Source organism: Cnephaeus nilssonii (genome assembly GCF_951640355.1).
Source record: "Cnephaeus nilssonii genome assembly, chromosome: 5".
Classification (NCBI taxonomy): Eukaryota; Metazoa; Chordata; class Mammalia; order Chiroptera; family Vespertilionidae; genus Cnephaeus; species Cnephaeus nilssonii.
In genome coordinates this window covers 32,897,027-32,924,687 of record NC_137076.1, presented here as the reverse complement: position 1 = coordinate 32,924,687, position 27,661 = coordinate 32,897,027, and the positions used below count along the sequence as shown (strand labels likewise).

The 27,661-nt window shown below is 48.5% G+C and overlaps 1 protein-coding gene across 2 annotated transcripts in view; it reads right to left on the bottom strand.

The window, feature by feature from the left end:
- Positions 1–16,706, bottom strand: part of SCARA3 (scavenger receptor class A member 3) — a 36,672-nt gene extending 19,966 nt beyond the window's left edge. Inside the window, exon 1 of one of the 2 annotated variants that reach the window (XM_079771353.1) lies at positions 16,146–16,706. In XM_079771353.1, the coding sequence (XP_079627479.1) occupies positions 16,146–16,152 (7 nt within the window). In that variant the 5' untranslated portion in view covers positions 16,153–16,706. The remainder of the gene's footprint in view (positions 1–16,145) is intronic. The other variant, XM_079771352.1, reaches the window with a different exon arrangement.
- Positions 16,707–27,661: the final 10,955 nt, after the last annotated feature.

Sequence of the window (27,661 nt, the reverse complement as noted above, 5' to 3'; positions counted from 1 at the left end):
GGGTGACAGGGCCTGGGGCAGCACCTTCTAGGGTTGGGGTTTATGCTGGGGTCTTTGGTCCAACTGCCCCTCTGCCACTCACAGCCTGGTCTCCTCCTGCACCAAGACTCCAGGTTCCTGACATCCAGCTTCTGCATCTGTTGATCCATCTAGTTTCAGCTCCTAATTTGACATTTCTTTTGGGGGTGGGGATGGGGCTTGGTCCTTGGGACTTCCCTGTTCTCTTTCACCTTTAGCTCTGCATTGGACAGTTTGCCTGTAGTTATCTGGTACCTAACTCCATAGTCCCAGGATATTCTAAGCCAATAACAGCAGAAGCAGAAGTTCTAAGTTTGGCTTTCTTTTGTTTCATTTCTTAATGCCATGAAGGGCTGGGTCTTGCCTCAAGGCACTCTTCACAACAATCCTATAAATTTGGTAGTCTAAGTTACTGCTTTTAGAGACAAAAAGACTGAGGTTGAGAGAAGTTAAGAATATTGCTCAAGACTATCTCGTGAACTTAGAAATCGTTGCTACCAAACCGACCACCTCCTCAAAGTAATAAGCCAAGATTCTGCAAATGCTGGGTAGGAATGAAGGGGGGCCCATGACTGAGGGTGTGTGGAGCCTCAGGGGCTCCGACAAAGACCTGGGAACAGCCTCCGTAGCACCTGTGGCCTCATTCCCCAAATGCTGTGCCCTTGTGCTCAAAGCTGGAGCCAAGAGGCAAAGCGGGCAAGGAGCCTGGGTGAGTGAAGGCCGCCCAGAATGGGCTCCCAGGGGAGGAGCGGTGGGTGACCCTGAGCTCAAGATGCCACCACCATCACCATGAATGCCTCTGCTGTGTCTTCCAGGTCACAGCTTGTATGTCGCTTCCTCAGCAGTCTTCCTGAGCTCCCGGGCTGGAGTGAGTGTCTTGTTAAACGTATTTCCACATGCTCTGTATTTTCCCTTTGAAGAATGCAGTGCACCTTTTATTACTTATCCAACAGCTCTCTTCCCCAGTGTTTCAAATCTGAGGGCAGCCCTAGCCGGTTTGGCTCAGTGAATAGAGTGTCGACCTGTGGACTGAAGGATCACAGGTTCGATTCCTGTCAGGGGCACATGCCCAGGTTTTGGGCTCAATCCCCAGTGTGTGTGTGTGTGTGTGTGTGTGTGTGTGTGTGTGTGTGTGTGTGTATGGGGGGGGCGGGGCAGGGAGGCATGCAGGAGGCAGCCAATCAATATTTCTCTCTGATCATTGATGTTTCTCTCTCTCTCTCCCTCTCCCTTCCTCTCTGAAATCAATAAAAATATATATTTTTTAAAAGTTCATGAGGCATAAAAAAATAAAAAAATCTGAGGGCAGGGAATGTATCTGTCTTGTCTGACTTTTCCAAAGCCCCTTGCACAGTAGTTAGGACAGAGAAATGCCCAACAAACACAATTTAGAAGGAATCTATGAATGATTTTTATTACATTTTGGAAGTGGGTCTATGCCTGCATATGGATCATTGAGGAGTTTGAGACCAGCATCAGGGTCCCACCCTCAGAGAATCTGAGTTAATTTGAGGGAGGATGGAGACCTGGGCTCACATCCGTTATCCCATTTTATCCCTACAACTAGCCTGATAGGTGGGGTGAGAAATTATTCTCCCAATTTTACAGGTAAGGAAGCTGAGTTGGGGGGAAGGTTAACTTTTAATACCTGGCTAAAGTCACATAGCCAGCTAGTGGCAAAGCCTCCTGAATCCAGGTTGAGTTTTCCTCTTCACAATAACAGAGTCCAGGTAGCCTCTCTGTGATAGAGTTAGTGCATTCTTGTGTGTGTGCATGTGTGTACGTGTGTGTGTATATATGCACTTTGGAGGGGGGTATGTACAATGGCAGAAGGAAGGCTGACATGGTGGACATGACTGATCCCTTTATACAGGGTGGGCAAAAGTAGGTTTATAGTTGTGAGTACACCAAACACAGGCCTTTTCCTTGTATTATTATTATTTTTTTTTAAATAAAATATATTTTATTGATTTTTTACAGAGAGGAAGGGAGAGGGATAGAGAGCTAGAAACATCAATGAGAGAGAAACATCGACCAGCTGCCTCCCGCACACCCCCCACCGGGGATGTGCCCGCAACCAATGTACATGCCCTTGACCGGAATCGAACCTGGGACCCTTGAGTCCGCAGGCCGACGCTCTATCCACTGAGCCAAACCGGTTTTGGCTGTATTATTATTTTTTAACTAGAGGCCTGATGCACGAAATTCGGGCAAGAGTAGGCCTTCCTTCCCCCAGCTGCCGGCACCCGCCTCCCTCTGGCACCTGGGACCCGGGCTTCCCTCGCAGCTCCGGCTTCATCTGGAAGGATGTCTGGTCTAATTAGCATATTATGCTTTTATTATTATAGGTTTTTATTGAATTTATTGGGGTGACACTAATCTGAAATAATATATGCACCCCTATGTTCATTGCAGCATTATTTACAATAGCCAAGATTTGTAAGCAGCCCAAGTACCCGTCAGTACGTGAGTGGATAAAAAATCGGTGGTACATTTACATAATGGAATACTACTCAGCCATAAAAAAGAAGACAACTTTCTTTTTAGGGACAGTATGGATGGACCTGGAGAGCATTAGGCTAAGTGAAATAAACCAGTCACAGCGTGACAAGTACCACATGATTTCACTTAATGAACAAAATAAACTAAAAAAAAAAAATAGAAACAGACTCAGAGACACAGAGAGCAGACTGGCAGATGTCAGAGGGGAGAGGTTTGGGGGGTTGGGTGAAAAAGGTGAAGGGATGAAGCAAAAGAACAACAACAACTCATGGACACAGACAACAGCATGGTGATTACCAGAATGAAAGGGGAGTTGGGGTGGGAGGGAGTAGGAGAGGGTAAAAGGGGGATGAATGGTGATGGAAGGAGACTTGACTTGGGGTGCTGAACACACAATACAAAATGCAGATGATGTGTTATAGAACTGTACACCTGAAACCTATGTAAATGTATTAACCAATGCCTTGTGTTATTATTATTAATTATTGTATTATTTGTTAGTATTGGAACGGTAACCCTACTTTTGCCCACCCCTGTATATGTATTCTGAGAGCAACCTTCTCAGCCCTGCTTTGTGTCTCAGGCTGCTACCCATCATCCATCTGCCAACAGTGCAGAGGATAACTGCCCAGGAGGGTACCAGGATTACCTCGCCTTTCCCAGAAACTGGGGCCTCCTAGGAATCCTGGGTGCTTTCTGTGCTCTGTCTGACCCAAATCCTCAGGCTCTCTCATCCCCCGACGGTCTCAGCTAGAACAACGCTTCGGCGGTCAGACTTACCGGCCATCTCCGGCCCCCTCGGGGAGGTATTCCTTCCACTCCTTGGAGCAGAAACGCCTTCGAGGCCGTCCTGCCTCATTTCTCATTCCTCCCCACCCTTGATGGTGCTCCTCTGCCCTCCCTCGTGACTAGGCCTCCTCCCTGTTCTGGCTCCGGGACTAATTTCATCACTTCACTGTTTATAGCCTTTGCAAGGAATCTGGGAAGACTTAAATCAAGCAAGGCTGACACCGAGCCTTCAGCAAACACCCCCTTGAAAAGCACACAGCTTTGTTATAACTTTGCTCTCCCTTCGAGAGCCCCCCAAATGGCAATCATTAGCAAGGGGGAAGTAAAAAAGGCCCCGTCCCCCCGTCCGGTACTTTGTAGAGCAGCCCATGGGAAGGGAAATGACAGCTGCCAGGGTGGATCTCCGCTCTCTCTACAGGAAGGGTTCACAAGTATTTGGCCCTGTTCCCTTTGCTCACGTCTCAGCTCCGTAACTCACAGCCCCCCGCCCCCCCCCCCCCCCGCCCACCTCCCCGCCCAACCCCCAAGGAGCTCTCTTCTCTTTCTAATCCTTTGGACTTCCTGTTCACCAGGGTTGAGCCTGGGGCCTTGGGGACCCCTAACTTACCTATGTCGGGAATGCTATAGCAACTCTCCACTTTCGCCTTGTTTGCTTTAGTGAGAACACAATCCAAAGCAATTGTGAGGCTTTTATAAGCCAAGCTCTTTGCAAGCATGGGCTCATTACAAGCACATTACCCCCAGATTGTTCCGGTCAGAGGGTGGAGAGAGAAAAAGACATAAAGAATTGAGTAAAAAACCTTGCCTTGGGGACAGAGTCTATGATTGATTAGAAGATGCTTGATTAGACAGGAATCTGTTCTCCCCCCTTGCGCTGGGCCGAGCAGGCTTGACAGAGACAGGAAAAGAATGTTCCTCCCCCTTTCCACCTCCCATGCCTGCCCCTTCCCATGCCTTCTGGGGTGATCTGACTTAGTGTTGGCTGTCCCGGTTTTCTGAAGTGTTTTCAGAGACAGGGAGCGTGGATAAAAAAGGGGCCACATACTAAACTGACAAGCTCAGGGGAAGCCTACATGGCGGACTTTACAAACTCAGAAACCAAAAGTAATCGGCCCTAGCCGGTTTGACTCAGTGGATAGAGCGTCAGCCTGCGGACTGAAGGGTCCCTGGTTCGATTCTAGTCAAGGGCACGTACCTCGGTTGCAGGCTCCTCCCCGGCTCAGGCCCTGGTCGGGGCATGTGCAGGAGGCAACCAATCCATGTGTTTCTCTCACTTTGACATTTCCCTCTCTCTAAGGATCAATGGAAAAATATCCTCAAGTGAGGAATTAAAAAAAAAAAAAAGTAATCGCATAGGATGGTCTGAACATAAAAATGCCCAATTAAAAGCGATTATGGCAGGTGGTCACATCCTAGGTCTGTAGCTTCCTTCACAAAGGTCAATCTTTACCTTTAAGTCAGTGGTCGGCAAACTCATTAGTCAAGAGAGCCAAATATCAACAGTACAATGATTGAAATTTCTTTTGAGAGCCGAAAACCGACTTCTGCGCATGGACCACGAAGTTTCAATCGCACTGTACGTGCGCGCCCGCACGTGGTATTTTGTGGAAGAGCCACACTCAAGGGGCCAAAGAGCCGCATGTGGCTCTCGAACCGCAGTTTGCCAACCACTGCCTTAAGTGAACCCATCTATTGTCTTTTTGCACTAAGATAACATACACTTGGAATGTCAAAGTAAACCCCTTTTTTTCTGGACCCCTCAGGACACAGCCAGCACCAGGACAGAGACCACAGGACCCCTCATTGTTATCTTGTTCCCCACATACCATTTCTATGCGCTGTAAATTAACTATCCTGTACCCACCAATGTAAAAGAAGTAGGTGACTCTCTTTACCCAATCTCAGAGATTCCCCCGCTTTGCTTCCTCCCACCTCCCTAAACTACCACCAGTGAATTTCATGTAACTCCCTTACGTCTCTTCCTTTGACTCTGATGTATAAAATCAGCTACAAAGCGGGAGCATTTTCTCCATCTGTTGCGATTTTGCTTCCCAGCAATTGTCATCAGTTTGGCTCCAATAAACTCATGAACATTCTCTACAGGTTTGGATCTTCCTTATACCAAGGGGCATGGGGACCTGTAAGTCACAGAACCCACCTGTCATGTTACAAAGTCTCAGAGAGGTCCAGTGACCTGCCCTCGAGTGAGTGGTTCGTAAGTGTCTGAAGCAAGATGCAAACACACCTACAGAGTGCTTGCAGAATTGCATATGCCCAGCTCAGACGGGCCAGAGCTGGGCAAAGCCTTCCCACCAGGCCTGGCATCTGTTCACATGTCTGGCCTCCCAGCAGTTCGTCATCTCCTTGAGGTCAGGAAGTCTTCCCTCCGCGCAGGGCTGGCCACACAGCGGGTGTTCCAAACAGACGGGCTTACTGGCCCTTTGAGAAGGCCTGCGTCCTTAGTTAATTGTCAACTTCTGTTGTTTCAATTAAGGGCTAATTTTTATTCAATATAAAGACAAATGACTTAAAATGTGTTTTAAATATGGCTTCTTCTTAGAGTTCCCCATGGCTAGGGAGTGTTGGGGTGTGCTGATGCATTGAGATGCAAAGGCTTAGAGCAGTAGAGATTTAAAATTAAGCCCTGGCCAGTGTGACTCAGTTGGTTGGGCGTCATCCCATGCACTAAGAGGTTGCCAGTTCGATTCCCGGTCAAGGCACAGGCCCAAGTTGTGGTTTTGATCCCTAGTAGGCAGCGTGCAGGAGGCAACAGATGTCTCTCTCTCTCTCTCTTTCTCTCCCTTCCTCTCCCTCTAAAATAAAAAAAAACATATTTAAAAGAAATTTTTTTAAATTAACACCCAGGGGCCTAATGTTTGCACTGAAAAGGAATAAATGGGGGGGGGGGGGGAAGGTGCAGCAAAATTTAGGATCTGCTTCTCCTCCCTTTCTCAGAACTAGAGCAAGGGATATAATATTCCTCTCCTAAAGCTCAAAGACCTCTTTTGTGTTGTTGTGTTTGTTTGTTGTTGTTGTTGTGTGTGTGTGTGTGTGTGTGTGTGTGTGTGTGTGTGTGTGTTTTGGGGGGGAGGGTTTCATTAGTGTCCTAGTTAATTATCTTAGAATACCCCTGGTGCTTTTATGGCCCTCCAAAATAAGGCCCTGGTCCTTCCCAGTGTCACACGTAAATTATCCACGGGTAACAGAGGACTTCTGACACGCTGGACAGTGAGGGGCACCTGAGCATCACACATTATGGGCTGCCAGGTGTCTGGAGAAGTCGCCGCATTGTAGGCCATGCGTGTCGAAGAGAGGCTACATTTCCAATAGCCTCTGTTGCCTTCTCTTTCCTCCCTCCCTCTCTCTCTCTCTCTCTCTCTCTCTCTCTCTCTCTCTCTCTCTCTCTCATTCTTCCTTTTTTCATTTTGCTGATCCCAGATAAAGGCTCTTATGATAGGAGAGGGGAACTTGGGAAAGGACACCGGAGAAGATAGGGTAATGCCTGGACTTTGGGAAAGCCCCTTTCTTGGGACAAAGTGAGGACAAGCTTGGGACAGCTTGCTGCTCTGGGTAGCAAATACCTAAGACCCTACAAGCCAGCTTCTGCCTCGCTGCTCTGCAGGCCCCAAGAGGTGTCACGGGGAGCATCCTGGTCCCTGAACTAAAGAAGCCAGGCCCACGAATTACCTACCACCGACACAGCCAGGCCCCACTCTTCACCTAGCAATCTCTACCCCAATTACAGGCAGCGTCTTTAAATAAATAAATAAATAAAATCGCCCCCGGAGCCAGTGTTGCATGCTCAGACTCATAAAGCAGCGGCAACCACTGGGGATTTGAAAGAGCCTCTGTTCCTCTCATACCGAAGGTCATAACGTCCAACTCAAACACCGGGACAGCCGCAAGAGGAACTCCTCATGCTTCGGGCCCCTGCTCCCAGAGCCACGTGGAAGGTCTGAGGGACGGTGCATGTGCTGGCACACTGCACGGCGTGACTGCCGACTCCGCGGGGGTTGAGCTCGGTTCACTTCTCCTTCGGGAAAAGAGCTGGGACACGCCAACCAACTGCTAACTCAACTGCGGTCGGCGACTCCAGCTTTCTCTTGGTTGACCAAAACTGTGGCCTTCATTCACTCCTCAGCCTTTCTGCCATCTCCCCGCGGAGTCAGCAAGGGGGGAGAGATTCGAGGAACTGAATAAAAGGTCTTTCTTTGGGAACTTCAAGGAACATATTTTGATGATTATCTTCTACGGAGTTCACAGAGTGGGTTTTCAAAACAGCCAATTGGGTCAGTAAAAATAAAGATTGGAGAGCCTTCTCAGGAGCCAATGCTATATTTAAAACTGCAGAATAGCTATAGTCTAAGGTTGCAGAATGCTATAATTAAGGTTGCAAAATTGTTTTCATTAGAACCCTCCTGCTATTACCCTCCCCAGAGGCTTCCTCTGTGGATGCATCTATATTAGGATGGGAATTGGTCTGCCCTCCTGGGCTCTAATGAGTCTGGTCCTTCCCTTTCAAATTCTCCTACTCAACAAATTGTCAGGATCTGCTTCCCTGGAACATGGGCGCCTCCTTTCTGCTCCTTCAACCCTAAACTCCACATTCGATGACCTGGGACAGGCATTTCCTCGCCCCCTGCCACCTCCGTCTGCACCCAAGCCAGCCCACAGCCTCCCACTATGTGCTGCCTTCCACTCACTGTGTTCCTGGTAACCACAGAGCTTGTGGGCAAATTCCCCCTCCGTCCCAAATGACGTTCCTCCCCTTCCCTGCCCTCCGTGTTTCTAACTGCAGCACTCGTGGCATTTGGGTGGCACAATTCTTCATGAGACAGGATTTTCCCACACCACGCAGGCAGTTGGTGCCCAGCCCCCCAACCGCCAGCGGCAATCCCTGGCCCTGGTGATAACTCCAAGTGGCCACCCCATGACTAAGTACCCCTTCAAGGGGTAGTGTGGCCTCTAGTTGAGAAGAGATCCCAGGCTGTTCACTCAATGCAACAGATCCCAACCCTCCCCCATCACATACAGACTGGTCTCTGTGCAGAGAGCAACTCTCCCACCACCCCTAAACCCTCTAATCTGTGGGATGGGAGGGTGGGAGGAGTCTTGATGTCTATGGTCACCACTTGAGGTCCATGCTGTCTCTCATCTGGGGACGTCCCTTCCCTTCTCTGAGCTTCATGTGCAAACACAGCGGGAACGCCACCTACTTTACGGAGCTGTGGGAAAAGTCAATGAGGCGATATACGAAAAGTACCTGCCACACAGTAAATACGTGAGAAGTGGTAGAAACAGTCATTTTTATCAGGATCACTCCGTCCTACTGGAATTGCTGCCGTCATCCGTCTCCCTTCCCCAAGGCCTGTCACGTTCAGGACCAGTTTCCAACTTTGAACAAATGCATTTTCTAAATCACGTCCTGCAGAACACTAGTTCCAAAATACTCTTCCTGAAAAGGGTTCTTGGATCAAATACGTCTGGAAAATGCTGCATACTCTTTCACCATCTCAGAAACTCACAGTAGTACACTAACATTGTTTTAGTCCTTCAAAAAAATAAGCCCATTTCAATCTGTGTCTAATTCGATGTTTCTCAAACTTACTTGACCATAGAGCTTCCTGCCATTCTTTTAAAAAAATGATCTATGAAACCCCATGGAAATGGTATTCAGAGGTACACCTCCTGAACACAGGGAACACTGTTCTGGATAGTGCCTCACCTGGACGGGATTATGTCTTCATCCTGTCTCCCACCATCAACTTTAATGGAGGCAATGTTATGTTGAATGTCCACTGGTCCTCTGGACCTCGGGGTCCCCTGACCTGGAGTCTGTAGGTCTGTAGGTTCAGTGGCCGCAGCTCAGCCTGACCACCCTCTGCAGCGTAAAGCCGCCCCATCTCAGCGCCTTTCTTCCGCCTCTCCCGCTGCTTTTCCTGATCCCAGCTGCACTGAGCCTTCACAGGCTGCACCTCATCCAGGCTAGCAGCCAAGCCCCCAGGATTAGCTTCAGCTCCCTGGAGCCTTAAGCTTTCGGTCCTGCCCTTGTGCCCGTCTCTCCTCAGCCTGTGTGCTCTGTGCTGGGAAAACCCAGCCTGGTGAAAGCATGTCAGAGCGTGGTGTGGGTTTGGCCTCAGTCAAGTGCTGCCATCTGGATCCTCCCTCGACATTCCTCCTCTTCTCAGCCCACCCCATTCTCCAAAGATGAGCTCACCTCCTTCCTTTCTCAAAAGACCAAAACTGTTAGGTTTAAACTCTTCCCCTTCCCCTAACTCCCTCCAGCTGCTTCGCTTCAAACCCAGTGTAGGCAAAGGTGTGTGGGAACGGGCCCTCCTGCAATGTGGAGCCCAGCGTGGCACTCATCCCCACACTTGGAATGAGCACGCTCTTTGGCTCAGCAGTCCCCCTTCTAAGAATATTCCCCCCCTCAGGGAATATATATTCAACTAGCCTGAGATGGATGTGTCAAAATTATTACTAGAGGCCATGATACACCTGAGGAAAAAAGTAAGTAACTCAAAAGCCCATTGATAAGGGGTTGGTTAAATAAGTTATTGTAAAGTTGTGCTATGGAATAGTATGCAACCATTGAAAAAATAAAGCAGCCCTATATTTATTGCCCAGGAAAGATACCTATGTTCTATTGCTGAAGTTTTAAAAATATATTTTTATTGATTTCAGAGAGGGAGAGATAGAAACACCAATGATGAGAGAGAATCATTGGTCGCTGCCTCCTGCACGCCCCACACTGAGGATCGAGCCCACAACATGGGCATGTGCCCTGACCAGGAATTGCGTCTCCTGGTTTATAGGTCAATGTTCAACCACTGAGCCACACTGGCTGGGCTATTGTTGAATTTTGAAAACATATATGGATAGTATAATCTTACTATGTGAAAAAAAGTCTGTGCAAATATACACAGAAGGATTTCTGGGAGAAAGCTCATCCAGATCTTGTCAATTATCTCTGAGGGCTAAGCATTCATGTGAGTGCTATTATTTTTTGCTTTTCTGAATTTTTCAAAAGTTTTCATAATGAGTATGTGTCATAAAGAGATTAAATGCAACTAGTAACTCTAAAAGTCTATGTCCATGTCCTTCCCTCGGGACCCCATAAAGAGAGCCTTGCTTCTTTCCACAGCAAAGCTCACCCATTCCTGCCTTCTTCATCACCATGTCTCCACTTCTCCCTTCTCCTCTTTCCCTCTACCTTCCCCTGAGCACAAGCCAACCTTGAAAAATCCTTCATGCCTGGCCCTGCTTCTTACTTTAATTATTTAGTTCCCTTTTTCTGAAACTTCTCTGACACAAGGCCTCCCTGAACCTTTTCTACAAACCTACCCATTCCCCTCTCAGCTTGTGTCCCCTGTCCTTCTCTAGATCAGATAATCCTGGGCTAGCTCTGTTGATTAACAGTCAACTTCATTGTTGACTTCTTTCTTGGAACTTCCTCCTCTCTATTTCCATGACATTACCACCAACCTTCTCTGCAAGAGTCCCTGACCCCTCCTCTTGGCTCCTTCACGAGCTCACTTTCTTCCCCTCATTCTCTAAAAGGAGAGATTTCCCAATGTCTCCAGGGAGAAGTAGCAACCAAGCCATCTCCTGACAAACCCTTCCAAATCCTCTCCGATGTCAACAGCACATGGTCGGGAGTCCTTAGAATGGCACCCAAGGCCTCCTGGTCTAGTGACTCCCTGTGTCTCTCAGCCAGTTCTCAACTTCAGACAAATATCTACCCCCCCACCCCTAAACACATTTACCCAATGGCATCATGCCCAGCTTTCCCCAGCACTGACTCCTGCCTCTTCGCACTGTCCCTTGCCCACCCTTCAACTCCTCCCTGAAGTCCTCCTGAACTGCCCCAACTGGAAATGCTCTCTTCATCTCAGGTGATTCCTACTGAATCTGCCCTATATACCACTCATTTGTTCTTTTGCCTCACTCCCTTGATTATCTGATTTTCTTTTTTAAAAAATATATTTTTATTGATTTCAGAGAGGGAAGGAGTGGGAGAGATAGAAACACCAATGATGAAAATCATTGATGGGCTGCTTCCTGCACGTCCCCCTACTGGGAATCAAACCCGAAACCCGAGCATGTGCCCCTGACCAGGAATCGAACTGTGACCTCCGGGTTCATAGGCTGATACTCAACCACTGAACCAGAGCAACTGGGCAATTATCTGATTTTCTTAAGAGTGAATGTCTAGTCTCTGCTTGAGGGTAGGGACCATCCTGGTTTGCCTTTAAACTTGCATGCTTCCTTCCCAAAAGCAGGTACTCAATACATGTTTGTTGGCTGAAAAGTGTGGGACAACATCCCAGAATAACCAGTATTTTAGCTTGGATTCAGATGGACATAAAGGGATCTCATCTGAGCCTTGAAAGAGGTGTCTGCAGGTGTGCATCTGGAGATGTTCAGACACTGTTGGAAAGATGACTGGAGCTCAGAGAGGTAATTCTGGTACCATCAGCCTATTCCCATGGCAAATCTATGAAACTGGGCAAGACGGTTCAAAGAATGGCTGCCCAATAAGAACCAAGGAGTTCATGGATGAAACCAGACACATCCAGCAAAGGAGGAGAGAAAGGAAAAGACCCCAAACTGCCTCTCTTAGGACACTTACCACTTTTAGTCTTTTTTTATTTTAATGATTTGGGCACAAATCTTAAGTGTCCTAGCAAAGGGCAAGCTCCTTGAGAGAAAGAGCAATGTCTGAGCTCTTCTTTGTATCTTTCTTGGACATTAGAAATACATGAATATACAAACCCTGGCATTTAGCAGTTGGTCAATAAATGTGTGTTAAATAGAAGCATGAACCTTCACTGAATATCTACATTAGAGTCTGGGGATACCATGGTATGATACTTGCCTTTAAGGATTCCAGCCCGGTGGAAGACTCAGATGTACCCCCTGAACGAATGAGGTGGACACTTCCTATGTGCAGGAGTGAGACAGGAAAGAGGCAGACAGGGACCCCATGCTCATGAAACTCACATGCTTATACTACACTGTGGGCTTTACAGTTCTAAATTGTGTGTGTGTGTGTGTGTGTGTGTGTACACTCACAGAAGAAAAAACAATAGAGTAGAACATTAGCTAGAAAGAACCTCAAAGATCAGCCAGTCTACTTGCAGATGAGGAGACTGGAGGCCAGGGAGTATCAATGACTTCATCATAGTTATAAAGCGAGTCTATGACAGAGCTAGGCCTAACCATGGGCTTCAGCAGTGCCACACACACACACACACACACACACACACACACACACTTGCTAAATTAAGCATAATTCACATGGCAGTGTAGATATGACTGGCACAGTCTCTCATGTTACTCTGCTTGCCAGTTCTAACACCCAGCACAGCTGCCTGTCCATGAAAACTGCCAAGCTATCCACCAACATCTACTGAGAAAAATAATTCGTTTTCCTCTCTCTCCAAAATTAGCTATGGGATGTGAGTCTTCAGTTATTAAAATTACCCCAGTTGGATGACAAGGTGACCAATTGTGTGTGTGTGTGTGTGTCTCTGTGTGTGTGTGTGTGTGTGTGTGTGTGTGTGTGTGTGTGTGTTTGAGACTTTGAAGCTGATCTCCAACATCTAAGCTCCTCCCCCTCCCCTGATTTGGGCCATTGAGTGGGTCTTTACACTTGTGCCACATCAGCTCCTTTTCTTCTAGTCTCAGGCTCCTTCTAGCGCCCCGAGGCCTGGCGATGGAGGTCAGGCTTCCAAAGGGGACGCAGTCTGCCCGCTCATGAGAGGATAAAACCTCCCCTCACCGAGCTGCGAGGTGGATTTTCCTAGGATCACACTGCTGTATTCCGCGGCCCCCGCCTCCCCCTGCCTGTCCTTTGCCCACAGGGGATTCATGGGGAGGGGCTGTTCCTCCCCTCGCTTGGGGAACAGTGGGCATGGCTCTGCCCAGTCCATGGCAGCTGAGGACAAGTCTCCTGAGGGCAAAGAGTGGCCCATGCAGCAGGCCTGCTTCCAACCAGCTCTCTACCGAGTCATTTCTGCTGCCCAAGTGGTACTCAGGCCCAGAGCTCCTGGGCTGAGCTACGTGCATCAGAGCAGGATGGCCTCAGGGACACCCAGGAGACCAGAGCCAGAGAGAAACACGAATGCAGGGCCAGGCTGCGTCCGGGGGTGGGGGGTGCGGCTCATATAGCTGGGAGGGCTCCCATCACAGGACGCTCTCACCAGAGCTGTGGAAACAATCCCACAGGTGGCTCTTCATGGCTCTGACAAGTCAGAGGGGAGCTCCAAGGTGGGCCCGTCACCAAGGGGCTGGAGGCAGCTGTGTGGCCTTCAGGCGTGAGGGGCTACACCTGGGGCCAGGTGCCAGCTTGCATCTAAAGATGCTGCTGCCTGGGAGGCCTGGCGGGCAGGCAGGCAGGAGGGGCCTCAGGGTGGAAACAGCTTGGCTGGCAGAGGCGGCCCTGGCCCCTGGCCACTGGTGGCAGTGCTCCTCAGAGAACGTGTTTTCTTGTTTAAGTACCGTCCCCACCAACTCCCCTCTCCCCCCCAAACATCACATCACCGTGTTTGGCTCTGAGCGGGGGTGGTGAATCTTTGTCAACAGATGTCATGCTCAGATCGGGGCGGCCTTGGCGAAGCCTGGGGAGCGCGGCCTGGGGAAGGGCTGCTCTGGAAGGGGCCGCCCTGCTCTGCCGGGCACTTTTCTTTTTCCATGTGGGTGAGAAAAATCCTGGTGTTTCACACTCCACGGATCCCAAAGGCCAAATATTTGCTGTCTGCCCTGCCTTTTCCATCTCAGGCGGAGGTGGCGGCAATGCCTGGCTCCTGGGGAGGACGAGGGAAGCCCCTGCAGGGCGGTGCGCTGGGCATCACCCCTCAGCTTTCCCCAAAGCTCTGCAGCCCGGTCCCCGGTCTGTTATGGGAGATCACAGGCAGGTTTCCTGGAGACTGGAGGAAACACACAGGAGAGCTGCCTGAAGGCCTCCGTGGGCAGGAATCGGGCCCCATGTGGGGAGGCTCTTGGTGGAGAGCGGAAATAGGAGGTGAGAGGGGCAGGCACTGGGCTTCTTTCTGGGACTCCCAGCCTCCAGGCCAGCAGGACCCCGAGACCTGATAACACGATGACACGTTTCAGCGGATCCTCCTCAGGAACCTCCTCTGAATGTTGTCACGCCAGCTCCTTTCTCCTCCACTCAGAGGAGAATCGCCTTGCTGAGTTTCAGAAAGCTGGGGCGTGTGTTTCTGACTCCCTCTTCTGTGGGAGCTGGGTGTCTCCTCCGCTTAAGAGGATGTCGGCCCTGCCCGTCTTTCCTGCACTGTATTTTCTCTTATGGTTTGTCTGGATGGTTGGAGGAGCCAAACCACTCTGAGAATGTGCAGCATCTCAGCAGCATCATTAAGGCTGAGAGCAGCGTGGGCTCCAGGCCTGTGGGGAGCTGTGGTCTAAGACCTTCCCGGAGGCTTCTGGGTAATGACCTGCCCCCCTGAGGCTCCTGGGTGAGGTTCCTCCTTGCTGCCACTCGAACTCCCTGGGGTTGATTATAACTTGCCCCATCGCAGACAGCCCAAGACATGGTGAGGCCATCGGGGAGGACAGAGGGACCAGAGGCCACAGGGAAGGAAGCTCTCCGGCCTGGAAGTCAACAGCCCCGGCTCTACTCCCCCTGCCCCGCTGTGAATCGTAAGCAAGTCCTCGCTCCTGTCCATAGGACCAGCAACATTATTTGCAGGGCTCAGTGCAAAAAGCAAGTATGGGGGTCCCTTGTTAAAAAAGAAACTATTAAGAATTTCAAGACAGTGACAGCAGTGCATTAACCTAGGGCGAGGCCTTCCAAGCCCAGGGCCCGGTGGGGAGGCACAGGTTGTGCACCCGTGAAGCTGGTCCCACCTGTTTGGACCTCAGTTTCCTCAACTATGGAGACTGTATTCAACCGGAGAAGCCTCAGACTTCTACGTGTTAAAGAGACCAACTGCCGGAGGGTATAGTGTCAAGCCCTGCAGATAGATGATCTCAAAGGTCCTTTTCAGTTTCAACATTCAGTGAGCCGAACAGGTGGAGAGTTCTCACTGCTAGGCGCACCGGCATCTGCCCTGGGTGCGATGGAAGGATTAGGAAAAATGGGAGACGGTTCCCTGTCCGGTAGCCTGCCTCTCCCTGAGCCTGAAAAGGAGCCTGAAGACCAAGCGCTTTCCCAGGTCCCAGGAGAGCCAGGCCCAGGTAGGCGCACCTGGAACCAAGGATGGTTCTTGTTTCCATCCCAAAAACTGGCGGGAAAGGCCACCCTCTGATGACCCACTGCCCTGGGGACAGCTCCGGCCCAGACCACTCGTCTTCTCTAGCTGCTTCGTTCTCAGGAGGTCAGAGGGCAGGGCAGGGCAGCCAGGGTTCGGGTTGGGAAGGGCAGGGCCCGGGGGGACTCTCTGAAGAAGGGGTTGGAACTCCCGGAGGAGAGCCCTGGCCTGGCGCAGGGCAGGGGCTAGGGGGGCTGCAGGAGCCTCGGAGATGGATCTCCTGGGGAGGGGTTTACACCGCTAGAGGCTGGACTGGTGACATCTTTCTGCGCTGACCAGTTGAAGAGACCAGGAACCCCTTTGGAATTTAAAACCGTTTTTTAGGGCGAGAGCCATGAACGGGACAGGACTGTCTGAACTCTCTCCATGTTCTTCTCCCCTTCCTCTTGATTACAGGGCTCCACGCTGTCCTCCCAATGCCTTCCGCAGGAGGGTCGGCCGGAGAGGCAGGGAGAAGTCCCCGGAACTCCTGCCCTGGGGAGTCCACCCCTCCTCAGCCCCGCCTGGGCGGGGTGGCTCCGCAGGATCTCGCCAGGGAACCCCAGCGCACGCACGACCTACCTTTCATGGTCCCTGGTGCCGGGGCCTCGGGAGGCCCTCGCTGCGGGCGGCTCGAGCTGCGGGGTGACCGGGACGAAGCGGGCGGCTCCTCGAGGGGCACCGATCGCGCCCTACGCGCCGCCTGCGGGAGCCCGGCTGGGAGTCGCAGTCCGGCTGGAGCGCGGGGCCGCGGAGGCGGCGCGCCGGGGGGAGGGTGCGCGGGGTCGCAGCCCGGGGGCGCCGCGCCCGCCGCCCATCCCGCCGCCCGCGCTCCCCGCTGGAGGCCGGCGAGCTCTGCGGCCGCCCGATCCCCGCGCGCCCTCCCTCGCTCCCTCCCTCTTCGTCACTTCTTGGGCCCGGGCCCAGATCAACTTCCTCGGTGTTTTCAAAACTGCCGCGGCCAGGCCTCTTTGTGCCGCCGTGGGTCCCTGCGCCCGCGTCCCCGGCTCGCGCAGGACCTCGGGGAGCGCGCAGGGAAGGCTCTTCTAAAATCCTTTGCCGGTGGGGGCCGCCTGGTGGCGCGGGGCGGGGGTGGACGGTGGTGGATGGCGGCTGGAGTTTCACCCTGGACAGTCTTCTCCCCGGTAAGGGGTAGAGGGACTGGAAGCAAGAAGGAGCCCTAGGATCCAGCCCCAGCCCCCACCTCCCTGGTTTGCAGGGGACTGTCCCTATGTCAGCGCTGAAAGTCCCAAACAGACCAGAATGGTTGGTCATTCTAGCTCTGCCACCCTAGGTGGGTGACTCTGGGCAGCCACTTCACTCTCCAAACCTTGGTTTTTCTACCTGAGAGAACGGGGAGCCCAGCACTCCCAAATTCTGTGATTTTTAAAAAATATATTTTTATTGATGGAGAGAGAGAGAGAGAGAGAGACAGAGAGAGAGGATGATGATGAGAGAGAATCATTGATCAGCTGCCTCCTGCATGCCCCACACTGGGGATCCAGCCGCAACCTGGGCATGTGCCCTGACCCAAAACCTCCTGGTTCATAGGTTGATGCTCAACCACTGAGCCATGCCGGCGGGGCCCAAATTCTGTGATTTTGTTGGTGAAGGCGCCGCTGGTGTCAAGAGTGACCTCTGAGGGACACTGACCTCCAGCAAGAAATTGTGACTCTTGTCATAGGCGCTCCTCTGAGATCTTCACACGTGTTATTTTTCATTGTTGAAACAAACGTTTAATTTACTGAGCACCTACATGTGCCGAATTCTGCCCCAAATTCTGGGAGTGTGAGGAGCACGTCACACCAGCACTGTCTCCAGGAAGGTGCATCTGGTGAGGGAAGCCAACAGTTAAACAAGTAACGGTGCTGAGGTGTGTGAACGCTGCTAAGGCAGGATCAGCAAGATCGGCAGGATTCAGGATCCTGCAGTGAGAGAAGGGACCACAGCCCTTTCCCCACATCCCCACACCTCCATGCCCACTCCCCATTTGGCCCTTGGAGTAAAGTAGGTGAGGCCAGAAGGGCAGAGAAACTTTCTCCCACCCAATCAGAAAGGGGGATGCTCAGTTATCTCTAACCTCCCCCACTTCCCAACGACAAGTTTCGGTTCCCAAAGTGCGTTCTCTCCGTTATCTCAACAGAACCTCAAGGCAGCCTTGAGAGAGGGAGCCAGGAACCAGGCTACCACGTTGAGGAGACCTGTAGCTTTCCTAGTAAAAGCTATATCTTTGCCTTAAGCAAGCCCTATCCATTGTTTCTCTGCATCTAGCTTAACAAGCCTTTGAAATGCCTCATCTTTCAGACCCCTCAGAAGAGTAAGCACCCTCGAGAGAGCATCTAATCTTATTAACTGTCTTCTAATCCAATCCCTGTCTTGCTTTTCCCCGAACCCCCATCTTCATTTAATCTTCCTTACTTCCTAGCTTAATTCCAAATGTATAAAAGGAACAGGAAACTGTCATTCTTCAGAGCATTTGAGACCTTACTCCTTACTTCCCCGCAATTATCGTCAGTTTGGCTCAAATACTAGTCAAGTCATATAAACCCTCTACAGGTTGGACGTTTCTTACGCGGACAGCGAGGATGATGCCTACCCGGTAGTCTCGATGTACTCCAGGGCCCTAAACCTGGGTTCTGAGTCTGCCACGTGAGCCTCAGTCCCCCAGGTGTTGCTATGATAATGCAGATGCATCAGCAAAGAGGAAACATACTGGTGTCTGCTTGTAGGTGGGCCCTGGGTGAGCAGAGTTGGACCCCAGCCTATTTTTCCATTGGCTTCCGTTTAGAATAAGCAATAGAATTCCCTGGGAAAGAATCCATCAACATTCTCAATTGAAGATGTTTGTCCAGAGAAGTGTTAAGTTGGCCTTTTTCGGCTCATTCTCTGAACTCTGTGATATTTTCACAGTTCTTAAGTTTCTTATCTTTCATTGCTTCCTCCCAGAAATTCGCCTGAAATTTCTCCTGTGTCTATAGATTCCCCCCTCACTTTACATTTACCAAGTATTGGAATTTTTTAATACAGTAGCTCACTTTTATCTCTGGGGGATACACTCCAAGACCCCCAAGTGGATGCCTGGAAACATGGATAGTACTGAACCTTACATACAGGGTGTCCCCTCAAAAAACATACACACTTTAACAGCTGATAGCTCAACTTTGAAAATGAAATGCATTTTAATAATCACTGCCTTTATAATTATTTAAAGTATGTGCATACATTTTTGGGTCACCCAGTGTACTATATATTTTTTCTATACATACATATCTATGTTAAAGTTTAATTTATAAATTAGACACAGCAAAAGATTAACAACAGTAACTAATAAATAGAACAGTTATAACAACATACTGTAATAAAAGCCATGTGAATGGTGAATGTGGACTCTCTCTCTTTAATTACCTTATTGTACTGTACATACAGTGTGAAAATGCTGGACAAAGGGATGACCACATCCTAGGTGAGATGGAGTGGGACATTGTGAGATTTTATTACACTACTCAGAACGAAGTGCAATTTAAAACCTCCCTGGCCAGCGTGGCTCAGTGGTTGAGCATCGACCTATGAACCAGGGGGTCACAGTTCGATTCCAATCAGGGTATATGCCTGGGATGAAGGCTCAATCCCTGCAGGAGGCAGCCAATCAAAGATTCTCTCCCATCATTGATATTCCTAGCTCTTTCTCCCTCTCTGTTCCTCCATGGGGTCAATCTTACCTAATAATAGAGAAACATGTAAATTGACCATACCTCCAATACGCCCACAACCAATCAGAGTGAGTATGCAAATTAACCCAACAAAGATTGTGGTTAATTTGCATACACACCTGGGTCCCTGGAACCTCCTTGGCACCCAGGTCACTCCCAGCCGGCCATCAGGTGGAGGCTTTAGGCTTGGGAAGGGGCCGAGCCTGTGATCAGAGGGGCGGGGGAGTCCCCTTCCCAAGCCTAAAGCCTGGGATCGAAGGGAAGGGGAAAGAAATCAATGGAAACATATCCTCAGGTGAGGATAAAAAGAAAAATAAAGAAATGTCATATCCTATGAAAGACACATCTTGAAAATGCTTAAAGAAAGTTGTCATTTTTTCATGGTGAAGGGACTGGAGTCTGTGTTGATGAAAATACCTTGGTGGCTGCGGTGATTGGCAGTGGCTGCAGCAGTGGGGTGATGGGGCTGGTGCCTTCCCCTGATCAGCCTGGTCGTCTCCCGAAAGGGGAGACCAGACTGCGGCTTAGGTCTGCTCCCAACGGGGAGTGGGCCTAAGCCATCAGTAGGACATCCTCTGAGGGCTTCCAGTATGTGAGAGGGGGCAGGCTGGGCTGAGGAACCCCTCCCCAGTGCACGAATTTCATGGACCGGGCCCCTAGTAAAAATATATTTAAAAATATAAAATAAAACTTATGACTTGCTTATTTATGAACCTTTTTATTTAATATTAGAGGCCCAGTGCATGAAAATTCATGCACTGGAGGGGGGAGTACCTCAGCCCGGCCTGCCCCCTCTCACAGTCTGGGAGCCCTCAGGGGCAGGAGGCGACCCGGCGATCAGGGGAAGGTGACACCCCCATCACACCTCTGTTGCTGCCACTGCAGGCAGCGCAAGCCTCAGGCGGCCCTGGGTGGCTGGGTAGCCCCCATCCGAGGCTTGCCTGTGCCTCAGGCCAGCCCTGGGCAGTTGGGGTGCTGAGGGGACTGGGAGACTCCGGAGGCAGGCATGCAAAGTGGCCGGACCCGCCTGGGGGCAGGCCTGGCCCTATCGCGCGCCTGCCACCCTGGTGGGGCTGAGGGGACTGGGCACCACCATCTTGTGGCTGTGGGCACTGCCATCTTTGAGGGTGTGGCATTCAATTAGCATATTCCCTCCTTATTGGCTGTGGGCACCGCCATCTTTGTGAGGGTGTGGTGGTCAATTAGCATATTCCCTCTTTATTAAGATAGGATTTTGGACTATTGTTAACCATGGGTAACAATGAAAGCAAAATCGTGGATAAGCAGGCACTAGTGTATCAATGGCCAAGAGGTGCCTTGCAATACCACTCTTTACCAGTGGGTGATGCCATACATATGAATTCTAGCCTGAGAAATCCTTAAAGGGGGCTTAATTTTGTCAAATGAATACCTTCTTTTATGAACTCTGTAAGGGTGAAGTTCTGAGAAAAGCAATGTAATTACAAATCTCCCTGATTAATAGAATGAAGTCTTAGCAAAGACAAACTGCTTAGATTGTTTTTATTTAATACTAGAGGTCCGGTGCATGAATCAGTCACATACTCAGGAAGAAAGTAGCTGACTTTATCTGAGGCTGGATATAGATGGAAACAGAAGGATCCTTAATGATCTGTAAGAAGAAAAGACTCTTTTAGCCAAACCACCCCCTGGACAATGAAAAGAGCTCCTGGTAGGAATCCCACAATCTAGATGACTGCCAATAGGCCTGGAAAGTGCCTCTATCCAGGGGGCCAGGAACTATACATCCTATATAATAAAAGGCTAATATGCAAATTGACCAAATGGTGGAACGACCGGTCGCTATGATGTGCACTGACCACCAGGGCGCAGATGCTCAACACAGAAGCTGCCCCCTAGTGGTCAGTACACTCCCACAGGGGAGCGCTGCTCAGCCAGAAGCTGGGCTCATGGTTGGTGAGCGCAGCGGCCATGGTGGGGTCTCTCCTACCTCTGCAGCAGCACTAAGGATGTCCGACTGCCAGCTTAGGCCGGCTCCCCGTAGGCCTAAGCCATCAGTTGGACATCCCCCGAGGGCTCCCGGACTGCGAGAGGGCACAGGCCAGGCTGAGGGACCCCCCCCCCTCCCGAGTGCACGAATTGTGTGCACTGAGCCTCTAGTATTAGAATAAAAAGTCCAGAGCTGAAGGGGCATGAATGCCTGTGTGGAGGCTGTCCTCCAAAGGATTTTGTGCATAGGAATTTCTGTATCGCAGACCTTCAAAGCGTTGAGCTTTTAAATCGATAAGAAGGGCCCTAGTGGACATTTCTATCTATACTCTGGATGAAGACCCAGAAGCAAGGTTTTGTTTCTCATTCAAAACTGGAAGAACAGCATTTGGAACAACCTGGACAGGTGTACTCACTGTATTTATAAGATAAAGTTCCAGAGAAATATATTTAAAACCTTCATTTAGATTCACCATCAGTTGCAAAGGATGAAGCTTAGTAATTCAGAGGGAAAGATCTAGTTTACATTGGCTATGCATGGCTTTCCTTCATTTATTAAACAAATACGTAGCCAGGAGCTGTGCTGGTGCTGGGGATAAGTTCCCTAGCCTCATGGACATTAGAGTTTTGATACAAATAAAAAATAGGGTGAGATTACTAAAGAAATAAATGAGATCCCATATTGCACTAATTGAAAAATTAATTCAGGCAACAACAAGAAGTTATTAAGCACCTATTAGGCCATAGGGGCTTAATCACAAGGAACAACTACAGCCTGTAATTATTGGAATCGAGAGTCTAGGTCAGTGGTCGGCAAACTCATTAGTCAACAGAGCCGCAGTTTGCTGACCACTGTCTTAGAGAATGGGAGCAAAAAGCTGAATGAAAGAGAAGGAATGCTTGAACTATAATGTGAAAATTTTCAGTATAATATGCTTGGTCAGGATTCCTCTAATTTTTCCACTGCCATGATGACAGAAGTAGCAAAAATCTGAAGTTTTTCTTTTTATTTCATAAAATGATATAAAAGTTGCATGCCATATCATAATAAAATGATATTTGTTTTAATATAAAACTAATAGTTTTACTGGATGGGGGATGTAGGAGGTGGCAGGGTAGAGGAATGGTGAGACATGGGTAGAAGACTGCTATGTTGGGACTTTTTGTACTATTTGATTTATTTTTAGTAAGTTGTAATGCTTTATTTTTAATTTAGTACTATTTGATATTTCAAAATTATATTCATACCTTCAATAAAAGAAACATTCATTTAGAAATAAAAATAATAGTTTAATTATTTCTGGACATGTTTCTAAATAGGAAGAAAGCACCCAAAAATGTGAGTTCTTCCAAAACTATATGTGCATACTGCAACTATAATTACACTACCTTTTCTTTTCAACTGAAAAAATTAATTTACATTTTATATGGAAAAATTAATGTCTACGAATAGCCAAGAAAACTTGTAAAGGATGAGTGAGGGTGATTACCTTCTCAAAATTAAATATTGTTTTAAAGTGATGTAATGAAAATAATATGTTACACATGAATAAGGATATAAATCAGAGGGATGAACTAGAAAGTCCTAAAACAGAGCCAAGTTTATTTGGGAAACTTCATAGATGACAAACTGGCATTTCAGCTCAGCATGAATAGGGTGGTTTATTTGATAAATCATGTTGACATAATTGGCTATATATCTGGGAGAAATGAAGTTAGATCCTTCCTTCACTTCCCTCCTTCACAAACTCACACATGCGTACACACACCACATAACACTCACCACACCACACACACACACAATCTCACACCATTTGGACTAAGTATCTAAATATAAAAATAAACACAGAAAACTAGAGGAAAATTAGGAGAAGAACTGTTCATATTTTAGTGAGAGGAAGACATTCTTAAGCAAGACAGGAGACCTAGAAACTGTAAAAAAAAAAAAAAAAAAAAGCTAAGCAAATTTCACTACATAAAACATTTTAAAGCCTCCATGGTCAAAAGGTAAAAGACATAGGCTAGCTTGGGAAAAACATTTGCAACACATACAGGGTTACTTGGCTTTATTTGAAGTGCTCCTATAAATTGATAGAAAAGAAAGGATGAATACCTCAAGAAAACAAGAAGACTATGAATAGGCAAATCACAAAAGAAGTGCTTTGGAAAGGAGCAAAATCATGCTCAGAGACGGAGACTGACTTTGCCAATAATTGAACACAACTTCACTGTGGGGATTATAATAACGTCGTGAGCCAGAAGCATACAGGAAAACGTCTCTTAATAAGGCAAATGAAGAAATAACACATTCCAAAGCAATGATAGGTTAATCACACTCTTGTTCCAGGCAAGGGGAGATGAAGGAACAAAGCCTGGGTTTAGATGAGGTGTGCCTTTAGTGCAGTTGGTACTGGGGACAGATGGCTGAGTCAGCCAACAGCTGACAGTCAGCTGCCTGCACAAAAGTAAAAGTCCCCTGATGCTAGAGTGCCTGCTCTGGAATGAGGGCTCCAGTGCTGACAGGCAAGCTGGTCTCTCTCCTGGACCCACTGCGAGCTTCCACCACGGCTGGTGAAAGTCGCCTTTATCCAGGCAGCAGCTAATGCCCCAAAGGTCTTTGGAGAGCTATGTAGGTCAGCAAAGCATAGCCTTGCCCAGACTGGATGCTCTCCGGGAGGCCTCACAAACTCTTGACATGTAAAGTCTAATGCCCCCTTGCCATAGTTGCTTCTCCAGGTGTTGTTATCGAAAAGCCCCCAGCAGTGCCTGTCTTCAGCTGAGTGCTTATCAATGACCTTAATCGTCATGACAATATCCTGACAGCCTCCTCAGTACACTACTTAAGTCACAAACAAACAGATCAAAACAATTTCACCTAAGTCACAAATAAGTGAATTGGAAATCATATCAAATCAATACATGACAAGAGGAAACTCTATTTAAAACCTAATAGCTGAGCCCTAAACAGTTAGGGCCTGTGGACTGAAAGGTCCCAGGTTCGATTCCGGTCAAGGGCACGTACCTTGGTTGCGGGCACATCCCCAGTAGGAGGTGTGCAGGAGGCAGCTGATCCATGTTTCTCTCTCATCGATGTTTCTAATTCTCTATCCCTCTCCCTTCCTCTCTGTAAAAAAAATCAATAAAATATATTTAAAAAATTAATAACTGAAAACAATAATTAGATGAAGAGATTAAGAAGGTAGCAAAAATGCTATTTTACGCATTAGATTGGCAAAAGTTCAAAAGGAGAGCAATATCCAGCAATCTCAATGTGAGACTCTACTTTGTACCAATTTACTTTAAAGGCACCGACATATTAGGATACATACAGGGGGCTGTTTATTGTGGCCCAGCTTACAGTGGCAGAAAAAGCTAAAATAGAGGAATAGCTGAAGAAAATGCCAAAAAGTAGGGGTTAGGTCTATGTATTTATTGACTTAAAGGGATGGCCATAATATTTTAAGTGGAAAAGAGCACACTGCAAAGCAATATGTATAATATGACTTTATGGTTATTTTTAAAAAGAAACAGGCAAAATGTCTTATAGGTTATATAGGTAATATATTATGCATATACATGTTATATTCACACACACTCTAAATATCAATGTATGTATAAATAGACGCCCATTACTTGGCAGCCTGATATTTAGAGAGGATTTCCAAAAGTACGGATGAAAAAAAGAGAGAAAGAAGATTGATTCCTCATTAAATATTAACTTTTCTCCCTAAGTCTTTGAGTGAAACGGCAGCCAGTTGTTTCCATGTCTGTGTACTCCTGGCTCGCCACAGCCTGCCGCAGGGTCAGCGTAAAACAGTTCAGGAAGCAGAGTGTGATATAACAATGCACAACTCGGCAGACTGCACTGTGGGGGCCCAGGAAGCTTCGTACCAAATCACAGGCAGTGCCTCGCCACCCTCTCCCCGGGCCAGCCCAAGCTGGTGTTTCATGTTTGTCCCTAAAGCTGCACAAGAGGGACCAGGACAGAAGGGAAAGGATAGGGGCAGGCATGCGCAGAGCGAGGCATCTGTGGGCCTCACTGTGTCACAAGAGGGCAGAGGATCTGTAAGAAGAAACACATGTAGTGCCGAGAACCAATTCCAGCATGTAAGAATTACAAGAGTTCCATCAAAAGGTTGATGGGACTTGGGGAGCTCAACAGGGTTGAGTCATATGTAGCTTACCTGTTGGAAACGGCTAAAAGGCACTTCCCCCAAACCTGAATAGGATTGTCTGCTGCCAGACAGCTCAGGGCATTTTATTGCCTCCTATTTTGAAATAATAGGCAAGGCATTCTTTCAGTAAATATTTGAACAGCTAGCTGTAGGCTACACCTGAACAGCTAGCTGTAGGCTAGTCCCCAAACTGACAATGTTTCTGTACCCTTTGATACCTTACCCTTTGAAGTGTATATTTCCACCTTGCCTTGGGACAAATTGTACTAATAAAAGCACGGGTCCTTGGTCAAGGTAAGAGTCTTCTAGCTCCTTCAGCTGAAGCTCCTCTGACCCCCAATGCCTTTCAAAATTACCTTTCGTCCTTGGACTCCTTCTTAATCATCTACACGCAGCACCTTTCTCCAGAATGCTGAACCCTTTGTAAGGCTGGAAAAAGAACCCCGACATTATGGTGCCCTAACGAGGGACACCAACAATTTAGCTATTTAGCTTGAGATGGAATATTTGTTTCCCGACGTTCGAAGGGCTGTGCTGTCAAGGAGGGAAGAACTTTAACATATGGCACCTTAGAAATAAGATAGAAGAGGTTATGAGGAGGCAGATTTCAGCCCAGTTTAAGCAAAAACCTGCTAAGATTCCCTTGACCCCCAATTTTCTCTTCTATAAAATGAGAAGAATACCACATACTTTTAAAAGGGACATAGAGATGCTTTGAGGAACGGATGGGCAAACTGTAAGCCAGCAACGTGTCAACGGGAAAGCACATGAAATGTACTTGGAGAGTTGAAAAACTCTGGATGCTCTATCGGGCTGCACCCCCCCCCCCCCCATTAATCCAATCATAGCCTCTGGGGGTGGAGCTCAGGAAGTGGTCATTTTTTAAACTCTTCTCGGGTCATCCCATTGGATAGTTCCGTTGAGAACCACTGACCTAAAAGAATTGCTAGTTGTATTCCAGGTGGTTGTGGGAAAAGTAGATTTGACCCCAGGTAGATCTGGGGCCCAATTTTTAAAAAATGCCCATTAATCTGTGAATTGGAGCAAACGGTTAGAGCTGACCAACTCTGGAGTGACATACAGACCATATAGCCATTCCAGAGCATGAGTAACCGTGAAGATGGTTTAAGTAATATTTGTCTCCTTACGGTCTCACCTTTCCCCAAAGAAGATCCAAGATGGAAAGATAAGGGAAACACAACTGATGAAGTGAATGTTTGTGGACTGTGCGGTTCCTCTGCATCAGCTGTGGGCTGATTTCACTGTATATGATTTTATTATCCATGACTTTTCTCATAACCCGTAACTGGCTGAATGCACTCATTAAGTAATTAAAGCCTAGAGAGCGATTCTTAATTACAGGCCACAGAGTACCGCTCTTGCCCATTTCCAGCTTGTTCCAGTTATCTCAGTGACGGGTAAGTCGTCATGCTGGTGGCACTGAGCTGGGCCATGGTGGGGACACATAACGAGGATATAGAGGAGGGGAGAGGTGGCGGGCCAAGCACAAAGAGACAGATAAATGTCAGGCTCTTCACTTTCCTCCTCCCCCCTTCCCAGTGCTGCCTCCCCAAGGAAAAAAAAAAATCAAGGCTAAAAAACCCCAAACATGACTGCCTCCGTCCACATGGGAGAAGAATGATTTCAAAGCAGCACTGCCAAAAAGATGATGAACTGTGATGAATCAGCCAAGTGACTCAGCAGCTCAGGAAGAGCTAATCTAGAGTGTTTGGGCGAGGGACGGGTGGTCCTGCCCAGTGCTGTGGCCAGTCCTCTCTGGTATGGGCAGGCCCAGGGCTGAGCCCCTGGCTGCAAGAGAGGCAAGGTCCAGAAGGTCAAAGGGCAAGCAATGACAGGGCAGGGAGGTTAGGAATTGTGTGAGGGCTGAACCATGGGACCTCTGTGGTTTACTTAGAACAGTCATAACCTAGGGATGCATTTATGCATTTCAAGTTTCACACTTTCCCCCTTAAAATTAAATCTTCTGAGCCTTGTTTGCGTTGCAGCCAGAGTAATCAAGCCATCGTTCCCAGGGGACCACAGTGTTGGCTGTGAATTATGTTATTTTCTCCTAGTCCCTGCTCCCCTTCCTCCCTTCTCCTACTTCAGCTGACGAAGGCAGATCTTCCTGCCTGTCCTCCAAAGTTCGACTTTTAAAAATATAATTATCACAGATTTATGTCTCCTGTGCCAGATGCTGGGGGAGGCACAGAACAGAAAAGTTACAAGAAGCGTGCTCCAAAAC